At 39.3% G+C, this 22,321-nt stretch overlaps 2 protein-coding genes across 9 annotated transcripts; both read right to left on the minus strand.

Moving 5' to 3' along the window:
• Positions 1 to 4,146: 4,146 nt before the first annotated feature.
• LOC148742480 (delta-1-pyrroline-5-carboxylate synthase-like) lies at positions 4,147 to 10,556 on the minus strand. 8 transcript variants are annotated; one of them, XM_088757131.1, is made up of 7 exons: positions 10,444 to 10,556; positions 9,776 to 9,819; positions 8,917 to 9,241; positions 8,456 to 8,604; positions 6,629 to 7,567; positions 6,067 to 6,250; positions 4,147 to 5,471 (listed from the first exon to the last, which is right to left on the minus strand). In XM_088757131.1, exons 5-7 carry the CDS (start codon positions 6,746 to 6,748, stop codon positions 5,365 to 5,367), a joined length of 411 nt encoding a protein of 136 aa, XP_088613257.1. In that variant the 5' UTR covers positions 6,749 to 7,567; positions 8,456 to 8,604; positions 8,917 to 9,241; positions 9,776 to 9,819; positions 10,444 to 10,556; the 3' UTR covers positions 4,147 to 5,364. The 8 variants fall into 8 exon arrangements, with proteins under 8 accessions (XP_088613257.1, XP_088613261.1, XP_088613253.1 ...); XM_088757135.1 differs by lacking the exon at positions 9,776 to 9,819; XM_088757127.1 differs by lacking the exon at positions 10,444 to 10,556 and having other exon boundaries at positions 9,776 to 10,433.
• A 4,743-nt stretch (positions 10,557 to 15,299) lies between these two features.
• LOC111346598 (uncharacterized) lies at positions 15,300 to 17,124 on the minus strand. The gene has a single exon (XM_022953875.2). The coding sequence runs from the start codon at positions 16,895 to 16,897 to the stop codon at positions 15,512 to 15,514; it is 1,386 nt and encodes a 461-aa protein (XP_022809610.2). The 5' UTR covers positions 16,898 to 17,124; the 3' UTR covers positions 15,300 to 15,511.
• Between the last annotated feature and the right edge of the window lie 5,197 nt (positions 17,125 to 22,321).

Below are 22,321 nucleotides of genomic sequence, written 5' to 3' on the forward strand. Positions count from 1 at the left end.
GCCACATTGTTGGTCTTGGTCAGGCGGGCCAACTCGAGACGCTGAAAAAATGAGCCCTACCACTAACCTTTTCTCCGCATCTCCTTAAAGTAAATTCTCATAGAAATTAGGCAGACTAAGACATGAAAAGCTAAACGAAGAAAACATTATCAAAACCACCAAAGAGACGTATGCTTTTTTTAGGATGTACATAACAGTTATGAATTCACCTGCCGACGCAGAGGTAATGTCTATTTTTTTCTCGTTTCAGACTGGCCGGATTCCTAGCAGCTTGTCCCTATTTGTTTGAAGCCATTCTAGGTCCAGTAGTAGGAAGAATAACAGCTGATATGCTCATAAGATACAAGATTTGTAAAGTTGGTACAATAAGGAAATTTTCTACGGGGCAGGTAATACTTACATTTGTATATGTGTAAGTAGTTAGCAATCGCTGAGGCCAGTAGCATAAACTATGATTCTGTTAAGGCTCGCATATGATCGTCTTTGTCGCAGGGATTAGTAAAATTATCATATGACCCGTCTGGCCCCGCTCGCGCAATCCCATAGAAAAGTGTACCAAAAGCTGACGTGTGCAGGGCTGGACGGGTTGACGTGAGCCGGTCGGGAAAAAGCCATCCGGCTCTGGTTCTCTTGTACGCCTTTATTGCACAAAAAAACAAACCAACATTGTTCGCATTTGTTGCAAAAAAAAAAAGTGACAACAGTGAAAAAAAAAAAAAGAGAAAATAAGTAATGTTTTCGATGAATTGTGAGTTTCTTGTTCTGACTTGAGAAAATAAATGAAAAGTTTTTTTTATTGTGGAATCGTTTTTGTGGTATTTCGCGCACGCCAATCCATGGCGTTCCATTTAAGTCAAAACCAAACTTTTCAAATTTTCAAAACTTATAGTCTGAGCGTATGTGGAGAGATGTATGCGGGCCATGCGTAAACCTCACTTGATAGTGGATGAAATTTTGACCTCAAGACTCACTTAAAGATGAATCTTCTCCGATTCTGTCCATAGGTTTATTAGCTGGAATATTTATGGTGGCAACAGGCCATATTTGGCTAAGGAAAACAAGTGTTATATTCCTGGTGTTGAATTTTCTGGTTTAAATGCTATTGGTTACGCTGTCGATCATTTGGACATTGCTCCACCCTTTGGATCAGCTCCTGGATTTATGATCCAGTAAGTAGACATGTATAAGAGGGACCTCAAGGAACCAACCACGCATGCTTTGTTTCGAAACTGAATCTGCACTTTTTCTGCCCTGTACATTCGACTGTTTACTGTGGTAGTCCATTCCGCAAGCTTAAAGGCTGTAATTGTTTTTCTCATTTAGATACAAGTAGATTAGAGGATAGTGTTCTGGAACACACTTGTCATGTTAACGCCGTAATTTTCTACACACAGCCTTGTTTAGGAGAACGCCAGCCATGGGCATCACCTACTACGCAGGAAGATATAGACAAAGAGGAATAAGACTCCTAGGACTCACACAGAATGATACAGTGCTACAGTAGAAACTACGTGGTAAGGTCCAATGGTTACATGTTCCAGTATCACGGTGGCAAGTTGGTTCTAGTCCTTGCTCTTTTGTTCCGTTTAATTAGCGCGAAGCAAAGAGCGAAGGAATACTTACCAACGTGTGGCTCATAGTGAGACGCAATAACTCTAATTCATCATCCGACCGAGGCTAGGAGTATGGCAGTTTGAAGGGCGTGATCAACAATTATGACTTTTTATACGATCAGTATCATCTTCGAAGTATGTCGACCTTAATTAAGAAAAAATATGAACATTTGGCTTCTATGAACAAACGTAAGATAAGTTTAAACTGAAGAATAAATCTATAGTCATTCTACTACTTTGCAGTATTTCTTTACATAGCGGTCCACATGTCCTGATCTGGGAGAGAATAGGGGAAAGCGCACTGACACTGCTGTGAAGAACCGTATTATCTTTAGCTGGGCTACCGGAATCTTTCGTCTCCAGGCTGCAAATGACGTGACTACGATTGTTACCTCTCGAAAAAAAGGATAACAGGCGGACAGTGATGTCCAAGATCCGTTCAGATAGTTAATCCATCATAATTTTACTTGAACACGATTGGTTTAAACGTGAGCGAATATGCACCAGCTAAGAAACGAACTTATCAAACGTATTTGCTTCATTGGGTTTTATTCTGAATGTTACGTTATTTAGTCTCTGTTACGTAGAACCTGTCTCCTTCATCGGTGATAAAACTGTTAATAAATAGTATATCGCAAAAGAAAATACCCTTCACGTTACAATACGCTACGGCTAGTTGAAACTCTGTTAATAATACTTGTCAGCAAGCCGACCAGATCTTTGTTTTGTACGTGGGGAGAGGAAGGGAGGGCGAAAGGCAGTTAGAAAATAGAAGATGCAGAGAACCCATTGATGTCGTAACGATTCTGTCTCAACGATTCGGTTTCGTTTTATTTATTAATTTTTTTCATGTAATTCTCATTGTGCCTGATAACGATAACCGTACTAAAATAGCAGAGTTGTGTCCTATGCATTTTCCACATGTCAGAACTGATTGCACAGATCCTATCTCTCCCCCCTCCCCCCGAACACACAAAGAGTCTGCTTTAAGAACTATTTTCAAACTGTGCATGTTCTTGTAACAGGCATCAGGACCAGGGACTTTTCAGCTGCCCCTTTCCTCCGCGGACAATCGTGGAGAATGCACGGGATTGGCTTAAGAACCGAACTACGAAGTAAACCAATATCTTGCTTTCTCGGGGTTGACAGCAACATCTCGGTAATACCAATATAACAACTATTATTATCACGAAAACTCTCGAACAGTTTTGTATCCTTAATCAAGAGTCAGGTTTTCTGCTTTGCATAGTCTGTCCTGAGAACGTGACAGTCAACTATTGGGGTCAACGTACAGTTATTATTACGGTATATTCATCAGTATCGCTTGAGCATGGAGCACAAGAACGGAAACAAGGTATCAAGATTGCGTTAAGTCGAACGCAAAGCCAACTAAACAGTTTTAAATATTCCTATTTTCTTAAAAATGGGGTTCCGCTTTTAGCTATCCACAGAGAAAAAAGTTCCTTGTCAGTGATATTTTTACAGTGTCTAGCAATAAGATATATATATATCTTTATTAGCCGTTTTGTTGTGTATTATTGCTGAGTATTTTTACGAGTTGTGCCGTATTTAGTAAAAATACTCAGCGATACTACACAGCCAAACGTCTAATGAGTTATTTATTATCCAACCCGCCAAACTGTTACTTCAGGAGGCGGGACGGAATTGACGCGTTGTCGTGTTCCTGTTTCTATTTTCTTCAAAAAATGAAAAAGTTTCCTGGTCGTCTAGGTTTTTTTTTCTTCGTTCGATTCAACTAATAAACTTAAATCTATATTTGCCATTCCATTCCGACTCTTCGTCGTCAGAAATAGGATTCAAATTGTCCGCCATCTTTTTTCCCGTAACTTTAATCCAATTCTTCGCTTGCGCGATGCGAGAAAACCTGTCTAACCGGCTTTCTGGAGTACAAATACCGCGTGATATTTGTGCTCGTCTTTGGCGTTATTTGTCCTCTACGAATTGTAGTTGGATAACAAAAACGGATAACTGAGATACAAGCATGAGAGCAATAGTTAAATTAATTCAACATAATAATACGTTCTTGGGCGGGACGTTTCAAAACATACGCTCATCAAAAGCATAACGAGTACTGTGCGCAAACTGAAGCACACGTTTAGCATTACGTAATTATTTCTGTATTACTTCGCTGTCGCCATTGTCCGAGGTCATTTCTTCGTCAATAGAATCCTGAGGAGTGCCTTCAATCGGGAGGGTCTCGTGAAGATACTTGAGCAGGCCTCCATCAGCAAAGTCATCCACTGTGTGTCCCTGGCCAGTCATTACTCATCTAGCGGTCAGTAATCCTTCCACACCCACAGGACCCCGGGCATGGATACGACCCGTGCTGATACCTACTTTAGCACATAAATAAAATAATGGTGTTTATTTAGTATCCTGTACCTTTGAAGGACTCGATGAATTCCCATCCCCGCTACCTATGCCAAGTTCCGCGACACACTATGCTCCTACGCAGGGCAAGAAAACCCACGATAATCAACAGGTAGAAAAACGGGCAAAGTGCGTCCACGATCAAAGCACTGGAGCTATACCGGGGTTTCAAGGTTCTAATGGACTCACGGGTGTACCTGGAAGGTAGGAGTCCCGATGCGCGCATAATTTCCCCTCCCTTTGTAAAACGACCTTTTCAGGTCAACAACATTCAAATCTTCAGAATCACTTTTGGAAAACTGCCCAAATCCAAAGAATGGTCAAGGCATTATATGTTTTCCGTGGCTAGATACTCCACTTGTTCGTCATTCTCGCCGCTTGAATGCAAACGCGCAAATACGCAGCATGAGCCATTTCACATAAGAGCACGGAAATTCGTGACAGCGTCCCTATCCCTCTTCCCACCGCCTTTGAAAAATCCTACCTATGCGTATCTAATGAGATTAGCCCGTTCACTCCCAAGATATCATTAGCAATTCTCCTCACAGGCAGCCATACAAATAGTATGAAACTAGTTCGGAGAATTTGGTATTGTATCGATAAATAATTCCTTAAGGAGAAATTCTGGGGCCCGTTTTCCGAAAGTCCCATTAACTGAACAGGCCCGAAGCCATATTTTACGATCAAAATTCAGAGAATAGATTCGTAGGTTCTGGTACTCTAACCAGTACATTTTGTTCCTTTAGCTGATAGTTTTATTGCACAATTTACATATCTTCTGAAACCCCACATTGAATAACAACATATTCCTCCTATATGAAACAGTAGCCGCAAAAACAGAACAGCTTTACCGGCCCGTTAATTTCACTGTACCTTCATGAAACGGGCCCCGAGTCAATGATGGAAGTTAAAGGTTTACAAGCTTCTAAATTCCAAATGATTACATAAAAAGAATACGAAAGGTGCCACGCTACACGAAGAACACTGGGAATGGAGGATGTCATCATCATTACGGTGTCAAAATAAGAAATCCAATCCCATAACTGCCGTAGTTGCGCGCCTGCAACCTGTTTCCTGGACCTCTGATATCTATGAGCAAAAGTATCCCTTTTTACCAATTAAGGATCGTCGCAGGTTACATTTTTTTTGCTTCAAGCCTCCCGAAAATTCGACAAGATTTTTATTTCCCTTCGGGATAATCTTTTAACCCTTGACAATCCATAACTAGAAACCTTGTTACTGGTACCGAAGCAAATTTCTCCTCCCATCGGGTTACTAATCAATTTTGCGCTCCACGAACTGAATCTTTTATTTTACCTAATTAACGGCAATTGTGTTCCTGTAATAGCTAAGCACACTGTTATATACTTACCCAGGCCAAAGGTATACCCATAGGAAAATCTAGTGCTTGTGTTATGGAAGACACACGCACTATCCCAGCTTTTAGAAAGTGATTAGCAGTCCCCTCTAAAAATAAAATATTTAGATAAGGGGCTTTTAGTAATCGGTACAACACAAACCATAAATGCATCTCGCGCGGCTTACAAATTTGTGAACTGAGCAATATGTAGTATAACATAGAAACTTGGAAAACATAAGTAAGCTGTCTATATTATTCTGCGTTGCGCAGCTTACGTAAACAAACAAACAAACAAACAAACAAACATACAAAACATCACAGTGTAGAGATGATGGCCAACAGAAATGACCTCTAAAAACGGACCTTACAATCATTGAAAGAAATGCCCCATACTGGAAACAAACGGACGTTGAATTGTTATAATGAAAACTTTAGCAAACGCTTAGTCAACATATGCGGCAAATTAAAATGGCGCGTGGCGTTAACATTGAAAGACTAATGTTTTTTACATGTAGCTAGCGGTGGATATTCACCTGGCTGCATAGCCACCCTCACTCGGTGAATAGCTCTTAAATATCACGAGAATTACCAAAAACACTGATATAATCTTCATCACACTGTCATAGCTCCGCGAAATCATTGCGATCAAAACAGAGCTGAGAAGAACCCTGATTACGGAGAGATTAAGTAAGATATTCTTACCATTATCAGTGATAATGACAGCGTGAGAGCTTCCACATTGGTGGATGCGATCAATGGCTTCCTCTGTAGTCCTGACTACTTCCACTGTACACTCTAACTCGCTGTATTCTTTCTCCGTAGTCTTGGCCAGAGCCGGAGCCAGCGGTAAAGTCTTGACCAACTTGAGTCCGGCGTGAACTATTACCTCAAAAGAAAATCAATTAAACAAACAAATAAAATTAATACGAGAAATAAGAACAAAATTAGCGAACGGGGTCAGTTGGTGAGTTGGTGGTCTTAATAAGGACGCACATTTTGTCCAGCATGAGTAATGAGCGAACTTACGTAGGTTAGCGACGAACAAAAAAAGCGTACCGATTGAAAAAAAAAAAATGATAAAAAAATGATAATAATAATAATAAAACAGCTTCGCACTTCAATTTCACTCAAAGCTGTGTTTTCATAGTTTTGTCAAATTTCGTGATTTTGACGCTTAAACGCATAGAGCGATGAAAAAAACAAAACAAAAACAAAGACAAAATAAATTCAATTGCGCAGAATAACACAAAAATTCATAACTTACTCCTTTTTCCCTGAGAGCTTTCAGCATGTGTTCCAGAAATGGTGACCTAATAAGATCCCTGTGGACTAAAAGAGTCTCCATAGCATTGCAAGCTGCAAGGTAGTCACATTTGGAATCCATTATTACAAAGGAAGAATAGAGTATACTGCAACCAAAATACAGATGATCGATGCCGAGAAATCACGTTTAACAGATGTACCGTACGAGCATGATCACCCACAACGAAATGTTTGTCTCGGCAATCATTAAGCCAAAACGGAAAGCCATTGAAGAACGGTTTGGTTTAAGGATATTACCCATGAGATCTCGGTAAATATTCGTTGATGACCAACATTTTCAGCTTTGCTGGGCCGAATACGTTCTGCGCGTTTAAACATCTAGTTGAATAGGGGGAGTTATCACATGGTTTTTGGGAAAAAAAGCCAAAATTTTCGTATTTCACGATCCTTGAAGTAAAGTAAATCCATGTGGTAAAGTTGATCCCCACACAAGCACCACAAGTAGTATCAAGGAAGTTATTGCTGAAGATTGCAGAATGCGGGTTCTTGTCGCGTTAATCGCACCCGAATCAAGAATAATTGGTTAGAAGAATGCTGCAAGTTTTTTGGACCAATCACCGAGCGAAGTTAAGCACAACGAATGCAACCGTGGGTTATTACTACTTCCAATTAAAAATCGAGCAGAATCGGCAATGAAACGCTTTTTCACCAAGCATGAGGTACAATAATGAGTTATATAATGCTCACCAATCTTTGTGGCCATTTCAAGATCTGCATCTTTGTCGACATACACGTGGCAAATTCCCTAAGCATGCCAAGAACAGGAATTTCTTTGCTCTGTCTGAATGCGCTCAATCATCTCACTGGAGCCTCGAAGGATGATTACATCCACGTATTTATCCAACTGATTAAGATGATTTACCTCTTCTCGAGTACTGACCTAACAGTAACAATAACATTTACACAGTCAGTATATAAAGACTACAGGACTGACACGGGTGTGATCGGCTCACAGAGTTCGATCACAGATCTGTGGCACGGCTTCTACGAGAAATGATCGCCGGTGAGAAGGGAGAGGAGGTTTGGGAAGGGTAGACGCCAAACCTTCCCAATTCAACGCTCTTCGTACCATCGCGCTTCATTTATTAGAGAAATTTCCACTTGAGTGTGAAAAGAAATTCGGAATTGTCTTCATCTTGGTTTAATTTACTGCGCCTTGTCATTGGTCCAGAAAACTCGTACCACTTCCTCGACCAATCGGATCCAAAACTACAACCAGAGGCGAGATGGTCGCTCAACCGCTTGCTTTTTTTTATTTGAGCCGTCATTGGCTCCTTGTGATTACTTGAGTTTTGTTTTACGATACCCAATCGAAAAGCGGTCTGAGAGAACTTCTGGAACAGGGTACCCACTTTGCTTATTCATGTTTTGGAAAGCAAAAGAATTGCGAAGTTCATCCCTGAGTAATTACTGAGAGCATCAAAGACATACTGAAACCTAATTAGTCCACAATCAGCGTGCGAAGTGAATTTCAAGGCAGTAAAACTCTGAATCAAAGTCAATGGCTGCGAGGTCAGTCAATGGTAGTCAATAGAAAGTTTAAATTGAGAGCAGAAAATTGATGTATGAAAAGTTTATAAGGGCCCGTTTAATGTTTTAATCCTTCAGAAAGTTACTGCTGCCGGTTTACTATCACGAAATTATTTGACTCTCTCTACAAATGACAGTAAAAATTGTAAACATTTACTGACGTCTGTTGAGGCGAAAAAACAACAAGGATGTTGGATTAGTGTCAGCTAATCAGCCTAAGCACCGTCACAAAACTTACCAAACTGACAGCTTGGGGGAGGGGGAGGGGGGAACGTACATGGACAAAGCCTCTGCAACAAGACTGTGAAGACATCTGTTGCTGTGATAAGCTTCTTTACCACCATTCAGAAGCAAACCGTTGCCTGTGCTGATGGCTAAACAGGCCACCTTGGAGAAAAAAATTCCAGCTTATGAAGAGACAAATACATGAACAAACAAAACCAGAGGGAAAAAATCCCTTTCGTTTTCCATGGGTAAGGCTCAAAATCCCTGGTTTTATAAAAGCAGGATTTTTATGTTTTCAGATTACTTTGGATCAAGAAGAAGTCAACAGGAACACACAAAAAAAGAAAAAACAAAACAAAACGAACGAACGAACAAATACTTTTCATATCTAAACACCAGGTAAGTCAACTTCTAAATCTTACAATACTTTGTAAGGAATAGGATGAGAAACATTTAAACCTACTACAGCTGTACCTGCACTAAAGCAGCTGGGCAAGATCCAAAAATCACAAGAAGCCCTCCAATTGGAATAGTTTCTTGTTTCAGCTTTCAACCATATGCGATTTTGATTCGTTTTAGCACACGACCCAAGATGTTGTGCGAGGAATTCGCAATCTGTCTCAGTCCCTGAGAAAGGTTTTCAAGTTTGGACGGACGGTGTCAAAAGTAATCTGTCCATCATAAGGGCACTTAAGTGTCTCTCAAACCGAGCATAGTCCAGATCTTTGAAGTTTGCATCTAGAATTTGATCCTTGCGTTCGATAAGAAGGTCGGCTAATTTGTAAATGATTCTGACCCGCTAGACAAAACACGTAAAAGAAAAACAAAGGCGCATCATTTAAACTGCAGTACTGCGCGTGACGTTTGAATGTTGAAATGATACATGAGGCGCGAGAAGACTCAGCTTCAAGTCGTGCTCTAAACCTAGGCCGAGGCAATAAGAGAGAGAAGATGTTGGCAAAAGCCGAACACTACCCCTCAACCAAAGGGAATTCTGGGTTATTTTGGTCAAACATCTCGTCGACAACCATTCCGTGCATTTTTTTTGCCTATAAGTCTGGATAATTTGAAATGGCCCAAAGAAGCCTGCAGAACAGACATTATTTGTTTGGCGTTTATCAGTGGAACGGAGGTAAGCGCGAGACAAGCGCGGAGTGCCAGTCGCGTGTGAGGGGAGAAACGTGTTACTTCACGCTCGCCTCGCGTTTGCCTCCGTTCGTCTGAACAGCACAAAAGGATTCCGCCTGCTCTGCAGGCTAGGCCTGAACATGGAATTAAATTAATAGTATACAACTGTTCGGCCTTAAGCATTTTCAATAGTCTACAGCCGTACCTGGTCAGCGGTCAGTGCTTGCAGAGCTCCTCCCCCTTTGCGAGCTATGAAAAAAGCGATTTAATAAAAGAAACCTAAAAACACATTTACGCAGAAAAAAAGGAAAGCAGAATTACAGCAAGCAATTCTATAAAACTAGTATATCCCGAGAAGAAGGTGCAAATTTACAGTCACAGGATCAACCTGGACCACTTGGAATATCATCACGCGCGAGTTACCACAAATTTTCAGGAGGGAGGGGGGAATGGGGGAAGTTACTGAAAGGCTTAACCAGACACTGTAATCACTAAAAACACTCGGTATCTAGTTCAGGATGCACACTGAATGAAAACGCTGATATGGCATTTTTACAAAAACTGCCCCCAATCTGGCATCTAAAATCAATAATTTCACAGAACCCTATGTGGACATCCCAATCTCCTCTTTAATTGTTTGATTTCAGGATCCTGTCCCTCCAGCGTTTCTTAATATTTAAGTTAAGCTCGAGATCAACTCTGTATCAGATAGCCATTAGAGTTTGAGAATTCTAAACATAAAAGTATCGCAATCAAGTCTCGATCTAATATAAAGCGCTCTCCGATTGGCCTGCTGCCTTAAGTTTCCAACCAATCACTATAAGGTAAACTACAACATGACGATGACATGGACTAAGGTACAATCTGACGTACCTGCCGCAGCCTGATTCTCTACAGATGGCCCTGGTTCTTCGACCATAATGAAGAATGCTCCAACTTTTCGGCTATTCAGAACTTGACGAATGACGTAATCACTTCCTGTACCATTGGCTTAAACTACACTCGTAGCGCTCTTTGGTACCCAGGCTGCATCCTGAACAGCCATAAAGAAGGTAAAAATAAAATGGTTAAGTTACGAGAGTTGAAATAATTCATCGTTATTTTGTAAACCTTTTTCTCTGAGAGCAAATCGAAGACACGTCCTGCGAAACTGTTTCGATCTCTCTTTCCCAAAGATTCAAACGTAAACTTGCCTTTGTAAAGGAATCATAACACGATTTTTGACTCGTACTAAATTTAGCATAAAGCCCCGTTCACACCGTGCTGTGACTTTCTGTCATCGTTCTGCCTTGCGTCCACACTAATCCGAAAAAATTCTCCACTGAAAACAGAGATTTTCAAACTACAGATAATTTTAAAAACGGCACTATAGGCCATACGGTAACTAAAATGTACTCAGAGAATAATTGAAAAGAGGTAGCTGTGTACGGATAATCCAAAATTGAAAGGATTTGGCTTCATGTAAATTTCAGTACCTGTCTGCCTGCCTTGAAGTTTACCTCAAGATTTAGTATCTTTCTCGTTTGTACTTTTTTGTGATTTTATTGAATCAAAAAGACTGGTCTTTCACCATGTTTTTGAATGACAACTTGTTCCTTGCAAATGGGAATTTCAATGCTGCGTTCCAATAAAATTTACCTGACCTCCCCTTAAAGAGTATCCGGTGCTCTAACAATCCTCGCTCATGGACGGTCAATTTTCTAAAGTTCCCCCTTCATACTCTTTGCAAACTTGTTTCAAACTACTGGAAGTACACACTTTCACTTTAGACTCCATGCCTCCCCTGCCAACACGTGACGTTTCTCCAAATTCAATGTTACTGACGTCCGCTGGCCTGAACGTGTCTAGAAGGCGAGACTCAGGCAAGTCGGGAGGGCCGCTGTAAATGCCCTGTATATCTGATAATATCAACAGCAAAAATCTGCCTTCATTTCCACTGATAGCAAGGAAGATAAACTATCATTGTCCTTTACAGTTATCACCTGATGAAAACAACGAGAATCGAATCTTTTTTAAGAGCAGTGGAATAACAGTCACGTTATTATCAAATCCACTTTTACGTTGAAGCTTAACAGTAACATCAGGAAGTCACAGAGGAAAGTTAAGTAAAACCCCAAAGCAATTCCGTATTACTTTCAGCACACAATAATTGAAAATTGCTCCAAAAATTTTATCTACAGCTAAGATTCCTACATGCTTAGAACACCTGCAGACTTGTATCTGTCATGTTGAGGATTCAGTGATTGTTCTCAATTTTGTCAGTGGCTATTTGCTGGATCAAAAAAGTGCACAATTTGTTTTTGTCAGTAAAAAGTTTTCCACGCGTTTTTTTCACTCCAAATTGCATCCTATGTCGTTTGATTACCGATAAATAGATGTTGAGAATTTGAGAATTTAGCGTCACATCAAGCTTAAAACTCTCTGACTGATAAGTAATGTCTGCAGCTCCTACGATCTGATGAACACTGAATGATGGTTAACCCTGCGGGTGACAAGCATCTAATTCTTCTTACAATAATTATGACTGCTGAATCAAACATTACAGTACTGAGAATAAAGCAAATGATCACCAACTGCAGAAGCTACTGATCGTTCAACAAACTCTCCTAGTCAGTACCGTACTGGTGAACAGTGTGGAGAATTTGCTTACTGATATTGTAAGGACAAGATATCTGTTAATCTCTTCTAAAAGTCCATTGACTAAGATAATTAACAAGACTTTCACTACTAGGCTGCTTTCTGTAACAAAATTCCAAATTTTTTTTACTAGAAGAACAGCTCGTACTGAGTGACTATTTTGCATGACTGTTTACAATGAGCATGCAACAAGGCTTTGGAATCAACATAAACATGGACGTTGACAGGAACAGCAAACAATCCTATGAGTGAGATTAATTCAGACAAAAGACAGAGTCACCAAGGAAACTAAAGATAAATCGTGATAAATTGTGCTTAGAGTTGGTGGACCCTTGAACTCCAAGAAGTGATCAACATGTAACTTCTCCCAATAATATTCAATAATATCCAGCAAACAGGTAAAGAGAATACTCAAAACTTATCAAGTAGAATTTGTTATTGTGATCTAACACCAAATTCTTGTAACTAATTTACAAAGGAAATGTGTAGCAGCTATAAGAGGAATTAGCAATCAGCTCTTAGGATTAATGATAAAGGGTTAAAAGCTAAAAATGCCAGGCTGACACAATGCAGCTATGTGCTAATGCCAAAAAATGCATGACACGCTAAAATACCAGGTCAATCTCTGATATGCCAGAGCATAATATAAACTTTTCACTTGCTGATCCACAAATTAAAGGTAATGTTCTCAAAGTTTGACAATAAAATAAACATGTACATGCTGTACTTCAGTTAATTATTAGGCCTCTCAAGTTTAAAGAAACTGCTAAAATTAATACATATTTTTTAGGATTCTTGGAATTGATAATAACCGCGAAACAGAAAGTAATTAGTTTCAACATTTTGTCTTCACTAGCGTTAACTACAACTTCTTGTGCCAACTAACCTCTCTAAATGATGCTAAGTGACTGAATTAGGGATTTGTGTTTGAAAATGTTACTCACCGGTGCCCAGGCCATCTTATCAAATTGGAAGAAAAGTGCATGTAAGGGAAGGAGACAGTGACAGTGTTAGAAAACTTCATTGTCTAGCTTTTAACTACATTCTCACTGAGCTAAATTCTACATAAAACTGTCTTAAGTTGAACTGTTTAACAAAATTTTATTTAGGTTGTCTATGATGACGAGTTTCATGTTTTTTGGCTACTCTGTTCATACAATTGGACAATTTCTTTGGTTCCTTTGGCATGGCAATTCCACAATAATGTACATATAGCTTACTCATCAGCTTTCTGAAAACTCTGTCCAATCATTTTCAGTTCCACTTCATTATGTGGCAACCAACAAGTCCTCCAGTACATGGAGAATCTTAGAAGAATAAGTTACATGTATGCAACTGGGATCAAGTGGATGGGTGGTGCACACTGCCTCTTTTTGCAATTTGAGCATAATGAAGACCAAACAAGACTGAATAATTATGAAGAATAACTCATACATGAGGTATCAAGTGGAACGATAGGTGCATACTGTCCCTTGCAATAAAAACAAAACAGAGATGTGCAGCCCAAAGAAAACTTGAATAAAACTACAGCAATGGATGAGTGTATCTAGAAATCTTTTACACTGTCTTTCCCCCTCACCCAACCCCTCCAGAGACAGTGACATCTTACCACTAAGCCAGGGGAAAGGACACAGCCTTTCATCCTATGCTCCCCATGTCCCATATTGCTATAATATCCAACAGAAATTATCACTGAAACCTCTTATCTGCTCTCTTCAGAAATCAATGATTTTCTGCTTTAAAAAACATATCATGATATATGCCCATGGGAGGAAATCACTGCTTAATGGTCACAAATGATTTCTACCAATTTAACTTCAGTGTTGTGTAGTTGCAAACGATATCAACACTCATACAGCAGAAGAGACCCCACTAGCCTGCAAACACTCTGGCCCTGACGTATTATCAGCACTGTGGCCAAGCATTTCTTCAACCATGGGCAAGTTTAAGGCCTTGAGCAAGGCAAGCCATCTACTTGACAAATCAACAGTGGTTTAGTGTGTTCTGTACACTTATCAACAATGATATTTGTCATCACAGAAGTCGAAATGTTGTGGACGCACGCGACTGTCAACAAATTTTGATCACTGTGAAAATTAATATCGTTGTAGATAAGAGTACAGACCACACTTAACCACTATCAATTAATTTATTTTAACCATAATATCAATGTCAAATAAATTGGTTCTAGCAGTCCATGACTCAATCACTGCGTGAGCAGCACTGTATGTACTCTTGTGGACAGTGGCAAATTGGCCAATGCCATCGGGACACTTAGACAGTGACAAATTGGCCAATGTCTTTGGGACACTTTGACAGTGACAAATTGGTCAATGCCATTGGGACAGTTAGTGACAAATTGGCCAATGCCATTGGGACACTTAGACAGTGACAAATTGGCCACTGCCATTGTGACAGTTAGTGACAAATTGGCCAATGCCATTGGGACACTTAGACAGTGACAAATTGGCCAATGCCATTGGGACACTTAGACAGTGACAAATTGGCCAATGCCATTGGGACACTTAGACAGTGACAAATTGGCCAATGCCTTTGGGACAGTTAGTGACAAATTGGCCAATGCCCTTGGGACACTTAGACAGTGAAAAATTGGCCAATGCCATTGGGACACTAACAATCATTGCTAAATCCCTTGAAGACCTCTCATTAGCTCACATTGCTCATTAAGACCTCATATTGCCCCACAGGCAAAGGCAGGCAGAAGCACCTGTAAATTGATGGTCTGCTTGCGGGCTAAGTCCTTGCCATTCTTAAAATTTCAGTTTTGTTTCAAGTGGTTTTCTTCAGAAGTTGCACACGTTTAACTCCCCTTGAGTTTGCCAGGAAATGATCCTCCCTAGGGTGGATGTGAAAAGGTTCTAGAGCTGCTTATTTTAATGCCATCCACCTAATATAGCTAACTAAACTATTCTGACTTGAAAAGCAAGTTAAGTAATAATATTTGAAATAGTTTTGAAAAACAGAAGAAAAAACATTTCATGAATGTTCCAAAATGACAAACAGGTCAGGAAATTTCCTAGGCAGAAAGATAACTGATATAACACCATGAGCTGGAATTAGTGATTATAACAATTTAATCAGAGAATGTTTAGAAATACATTTGATGATAAAAATTAACGGTAAAAAACTACGACGTTTCGAAGTCTGCATGACCTCATTATCAAGTAAAATGTTAAAACTGATGTAAAATTGTAGCTCAGAGATTATATACAAATAAAATGTGATAACTTCATTAGAATAATGAGCGTTCATTGTTATTGGTGTCAGATCGTGCAGTATATGTTTAAATAAATACTTTTGCACGTATTGAGTCAGACTGCGTGTTTAACTTTGGTTTTTGTTCGCGAATGAATAACATTTCGTGGATTAGGCAGTCCATTTTCCCGCGGCATTTCTTGAGAACGGAAAACATTTTCTCCAGGCCAGCGGACGCTACACCGTGGGCCTCCCTCAGATGCTTGCCAATGACAGAGGCTTTATGTTCTTCTATGCGTTGATGAAGATGGCGTGTGGTATAACCGATATAATCCGCATCGCACGAATCACATTTAAAAGTGTAAACAACGCATTGGTGGTTAATTAAAGCGGGCTTCTCTTCTTGTATCTTGAGCTTTCCCTCGATCTTACGACTCGTGAAAACTGGTTGTAGGTCAGTTCCGATTTTCCGGCCAAGATCTTTCAGCTGATGTCTTACTGTGTCGGCCGATTTTTGGTCTTTAAATGGTAAAGTTATTCTGACAGGTTTTTGTGTAGCCGCGTCAAGTTCAGTTGGGGTTTCGTGACGGCTTTGGATCGTAGAACTCGTGTACCAGGCGATAGCTGAGTTGATGAGTTTCACTGGGTACTTAAGCTTAGTAAACATCCGCTTGAGATGCTGGCATTCCTTCGTAAAAGATTCTTTCGTTGATGACAGGCGGTAAGCTCGGTTCAGCATTGTATTCAGCAGAGATCTTTTGTAACGCTGATCGACATGGCTCTGGTAATGTAAGAGCAGTCCTGTATCAGTTGGTTTATGATATACGCTTGTTGTCAGGTGGCAACCGTTTTTCTCAATCATCATACCGAGGAATGGAAGCTTGTTGTTTTCAGCAATTTCCATTGTGAACTGTATGGCAGGATGGCATTCGTTCAATGTTGAAAGGAAAGCTGTTGCGGCTTGAATATTTGGCATCGTGGCTAATGTGTCATCGACGTACCTTTTGTAGAAACTTGGTAACTTGTTGTTGCGATCCAGTTGTTCTTCAATGGAGCACAGGAAAACGTTTGCCATAAGGGGTCCCAGGGGCGAGCCCATGGCCACACCGTCCACCTGCTCATAAAGTTGACCGTCGAACTGAAATAGCTGATCTTTGGTTGCTACTCTTAAAAGTTCGGTAAGACCTGTCTTTGTGAGGTTGAGACCATGCGTTTCATTAAACCAGTTGTTTTTAAAGGCTTTTTCAGCGATGATCTCAATAGTCTCGTCGAGTGGCACGTTGGTAAATAAAGCACATACGTCATACGACACGAGAATGTCATTCGGGTTGAGTGCTGTTTCCCTTATCACTTCGGCGAAGGAGAAGATATCGCTGATAGTATGCTGATTTAATGAAAGGGGCTTAAGCTTCTCTTCAAGCCACTTGGCCAGGGCGAAGTTGTAGGTCCCAGTCGATGATAGTATCGGTCGCATTGATAGTTGCTGTTTGTGAGTCTTTGGAAGACCATAAAGGTGAGCAAGCCGGGAACCTTTGCGACAAACTGTGTCAGCAATCGGCTTTGGCAGGATTTTTCTGACGACGGACTCCAGCTGTTTTTCTTTTTGTAGTAAGGGATGGTAGTGTTTAGGAGGCCGGCCGCGTGTTTTTGGTCTTTCTGTGTTGATAGGGGTGAACTTCGTTGTGTCTTTGATGGAAGCATCACTTATTATTATTATTATTATAAATTATTATTATTATTATTATTATAAATGGATGTGCACATTCTGAAGTGTTCCTCTGTTTATGATTATATTTAATATGTTTTATGATTTTAGCATATCTATGGTGATGAGACATTTTGCATCACAATAAAAACTTTTATGATCATGGAATTCACGAGGCCTTGAAGGTTAGAAAGCAAATCTGTGACACGAGTACATTGGATTAATGGACAATTTAATCAACGGCTGCTTCATGAAAAAATGCTTATTAATGTTAAGATTTGCAAAAACTTAGTTTGAAAAATAAATTTGATGATAAACATATACATATAATTAATATGTAATATATCTCTTGGTACATTTTGTAAGGCATACCTTTTATTGAACCTAAGTTTTAAGCCTCCAAAATTACTTCTTGTCCTAAAACCTTCAGGTTCCCGGTATTGAGAATTTCTTGGAATTATTTGGATGCAGAAATTCCCAAGAATTCCACCCTTCTTAACTTATAAGTAGTTTGTATAGCTGAGAATGCCTTGTAATTCGTAGGAATTTCAAGTCCTCACAGAACTGGAACCTTCCTTTCCCAGAAATTCCCAGTCATTCCAAGCTTTTCAAATCAGAGCTTATTTACATTGTTGGGAATTTTTGAGAATTCTCAGGAATTCCCAGAAAACCGGGAATTCAGTTCGCAAAGGCTGTTACATTTTTCAGTATGTGTTGGTGCATTGCTTGATTTTCATCTGCAGCTCAAATTGAGTTATTTATTAAAATACTATGATCAGACTTGCCTCTAAATTTTGCCCATCAATATGTGGCTTTATAGCTGACAGTTGGTAGTAGACTGCCCAACTAGTATCATGGAGGCAGGCGTTCAAATCTTTTCAAAGCATGAATGTTTCTGGTTTATTCTCTTCAATTGCTTTAAAATAAATTGTACTTTACTTGTGAGAATTATTTCTTGGGTTGAATTTCATCTGCATGTCAAATGAAATTTATTTCATTAAAATTATGGCTTCTGTAATAACTGAACAACTTGTTAATGTCACCGTTTGCTGGAAAGGATCTGAAAAATTTAGTTCCTTTCACTCAAGCATTTTTTTCTTTCTGTTTTGTTTGTTCATTTGTTTTGTTTTGTTTTTTTGCTTTTTTTATAGTAGATGACACAATTTATCAGTTAGTGAATAATAGATGATTTTGGGGGCGCTTGTCTGTGATTTCTTTGAAGATCAACCTTTGGAACCCTTTAAAAAGGGTTTAAGTAGGTTTAAAATCTCAGAAAAGATCATTTATTTGATTAATTTCTTTTCAAAATTGTGGAAATCCTTAACATGGTCATGAACATCAAGCCTTGAATAACTCTTGCTGAAATGGTGGTGAAAGAGTATGCAAGTAGTCAGCTGAAGAAATGATTTTCAATTGTAGCAGTGGAAAACAATTGAAAAAACCATGACATGTGTTTAATTATTATAACTAACTTACTGACTCACATGTATGCTTCAGCTGCAACTGAATTAATTAACAAAACTGGGTCCTCCACTAATTTCTTTCCAAGTTTATTAATGATGACATCATCTGTGTTTAGCACTGACAATACTTATTTCTTTATTCTTGTCCTTGGTCAACCTGACCAAAAAATGATCATACTTCCTATACAATGTTTGATTTGAGCTTACTTACACCTTCCAAGCAGTCTGACTATTATTTTATGACTTTTTCCTTCATTTTCTAAATGTGAATATGAAGGAGCCTCTCTAAATTGTTTTGACCGTTAAACCCCTGAGGGGGACTGGTTCTAATTTCTCCTCACAGTATCACCCTGAAATCAAAAGTAAAGCTCCAATGAGAATCAAGGAAATTCTAATCACCAATTCAACAAGCTCCTGATTGGCAAACAAATTCTCCTTGTCAGTATCATAGGAAATGCAGAGAGAACAGTGTGGAGAATAAATTATCATGAATACTAATGCTGGATTGTACAGGGTTCATTGACAGTCAGGCTTTTTGAATAATCACTTCAGATTCACCCAGAGCCCTGGGGTCTCTTGAAAAGTTTACAGTTTAGTGAGTGACATGTAGTTTGTGTGGTTTCTTTTAATTTCGCACCAAGGCCATGTTATTTTTACTTATTGACCACTTTCATAAATTGCTGCCGGATTAATATTCTTTTGTTTAAATTTAAATTAGCCTCTCAGGCCTCGCTTGAGATAATGTATTATTTTGAATTTTGTACTGGAGAACGAGGCCAGAAAGGCATCATTTGTGTTCGTTTTCATACTGGGAAGGTTATATTATTCATTTAACTTGTACTTCTTTGTATTGTTTTGTTTTGTTTTAATCTTATAATGTATTTACGTCTTTCTTATCCCCTACAGCCGGACTCAATGCTCGTAAAATGGATGCAAGCTGTTTTGAAAACCTTAAGAGCAGCTGAGGCGGCCCGTGGAAGGGTAACATGCCATATTTCTCCATATGTCTATTGAAGGGAGAATCGTCTGTAAAACTGATTAAAAATAACTCTTAAGACGTTCCAGCTTTTTGCTTCCTGTGGAAGACGCCTCGTGCCATCACACGGAGGCTGATGACGTCGCCTTTCAGTAAATGAAAAAGCTAAAGGTGGAGCGTACCGCGTGATCAGCTAGGTCTTCATGGACGGAAGAAAAACAATTTAATGCCCTCTCTGGCAGACATTGTTCCTGCGCAGCTAAAAATACAATTTGAATTGTAAGTTGGCGAGTTGTGGTGTTTTTGTTATAGAGGAGACACATATAAATAAATCGAGTGAACCTGCCGTTGTGTTTTTGGCTTTTGTAAATCTGTCTTTCAGAATCAGTCAAACTGTTTTCGTCAACATCATCACTTTAACTGGTTTTAAAAGAACATGTGGTCTATTAATAATATCTGCAGAATCACTTCGGCTTCAACGGCTCTGATTACGGTACATACGTAATAATGTCAGCGCAGGGGCTGTGATGTTACATCGTACATTGAGATATAATTGTCAAGAAAAGTAATTTTATCCCAGTGAAAGTTTAAAAAGCTTTGAAATGAAATAAACAATCAAAACCAAGCAATTTTTTCGCGAAATAAGGAAGAGATAAACATCTGAATATGAAAAACCAGGATGAGAATGGGTCAGTGGAAGGGAGATGGGATAGTGTTTCAGATGCGCAGTGCGTGCTAAGTTTTAACTCTTCAGTTTCTCACCCTTTTTAAACGGAATTTCAACTAAGAGATCTGTCTCAGTCATTTGGATGCAAATCACATCCGTAAATCATCACTTGTTTGTAATATTTCGTCCTTGCATAGAAATGCAGCCAATCAAGAACATCTATTCTTGGGAAGAAGACCTTGCATATTCCGCGGTTAGTTGGGCAGCAGTTCATAGAAATGTTTACTTGGCAGCCCTGCCGTCACTAATTTTCCCGCCCAAAATATCAAGGGCGACCATTGCACAGCTTGGTACATGTTTTCTTTGAGCGTACACGTTCAGCATCTGCAAACAATATAACAAGATGCATTTCAATCACCTTATTACTTCGAGTGTGTTTCTCAACAGACCATCGTTGACCGAGCAGGTCACCAAAGTTGCCTAATTCACGACACAAAACTCGGCTCTTGTTAAGAAACTGGCGTGGAGTTGCAGTAGCTTATTTTCCTTAAGTTGAGTGGGTGGCATATGTCTTCGTGGGAGTTTTACTATGATTTGTCGTCTATATCCTGCATCTGAGTCATTGTTGAGCCGTGGGACGATCTCACTGGAGATCGTTCTCGTATTGGCCCCTGCAGGTGCAGCCTGCAAAAAAGGCCATCCCCCATTTTTGTGTGCTGTGATTGCTTAGTGAGAGGAGGTGTGTCTGGGGGCGTAAGAGCTTGAATAATAGCGTGAGTACAGGCGTGAATTTTTTCGCGCTCCTCCCCTCACGCTATACGACTCACACTTCGTGCCCGCCTCGCGACCGTCGCCTCTCGCCTGAAAACGTAAAACAACATGCTGGTTTTACAGGCTACCGATTAGCTACTGTATGAGAATTAATTGTCTATCGTACCGGAAAAAGGTCTTCAGCTGTTTTTTTTTTGGTCTGAGAAATTGAAAAGAATAAGCCATTGAGGAAAATGAAATGCTGAATTAGGTATATGTTTATCCTTTCGGAAGAGACGTCGACGAAGCAGATTTTGAAACAAACACTGAGTTTAATTTCGTTTTAACTTTTTGTCAAACTACAAAGGAAAGAAAATGTATACATTACAATATTTTGAATAATAGCGTGAGTACAGGCGTGAATTTTTTCGCGCTCCTCCCCTCACGCTATACGACTCACACTTCGTGCCCGCCTCGCGATCGTCTCCTCTCGCCTGAAAACGTAAAACAACACGCTGGTTTTGCAACTAACTACAGGAATTGCAAAAGTTACAAGAAAATCACTAAACTACTTACAATTCTGTGCCTTCTCTTCTGACTTTTTAAGCGAGGGACGTATCTATTATACTTTTACAAAAATATGTAAAACATTTATTATGCAAAACAAATGCTCCATTGACATTTTTGACAAGTTCTTACCAAAAATCTAATTATGATCGCAAAATCCTTTGTTATTCAAATACTCACAAAGCACGTGGAAGTAAAAGTATGATTAACTATTCAGTTTACTACAGTTTTGAATATTTAATTCAAGAGATAGCGACCTTTTGATAGCACTTTTAAATTAGGAGTATTACATTGATAGCAAACTGAACTGCGAAATGTCTTACCGTGAAAAAAGTTAAAACTTTCAATAACCAAAAATATTATATTCGAGAGCTAGATTAATTTTTAAGATTATGCTGGGTGGAAATAAGCATTCTTGTGGCTAGCAACTAAAACAGGTTGAACTTTATTTTAGTTTTTCGTCTTCGAAACAGTAACATATTCAACTTACCGGTTAAATTTTTTTAAGGCTACTTGTGTCTGTCGATAAAAAACAAAGACACTGGCTCTCTCAAATGAATTAAAAATAAAACAGACTTTACGTTTATCAATTGCTTGCGCAAAGATCAAATACCAGCTGTAAACATCTGTGTAGGGTTTTTATATATGGTGATGTCTGTTAGACAATTTGGTTCTGCTCGAAGAGTTCTGATTATAATTTACAGGTCTAGGCTGCTTATGCTTATGGCCGAGCTTCTCTCGCTTTCTACAGTTGTGACGTTGTAGTTTAT

The sequence above is a fragment of the Stylophora pistillata genome, chromosome 1 (genome assembly GCF_964205215.1).
Source record: "Stylophora pistillata chromosome 1, jaStyPist1.2, whole genome shotgun sequence".
NCBI classification, from domain to species: Eukaryota; Metazoa; Cnidaria; class Anthozoa; order Scleractinia; family Pocilloporidae; genus Stylophora; species Stylophora pistillata.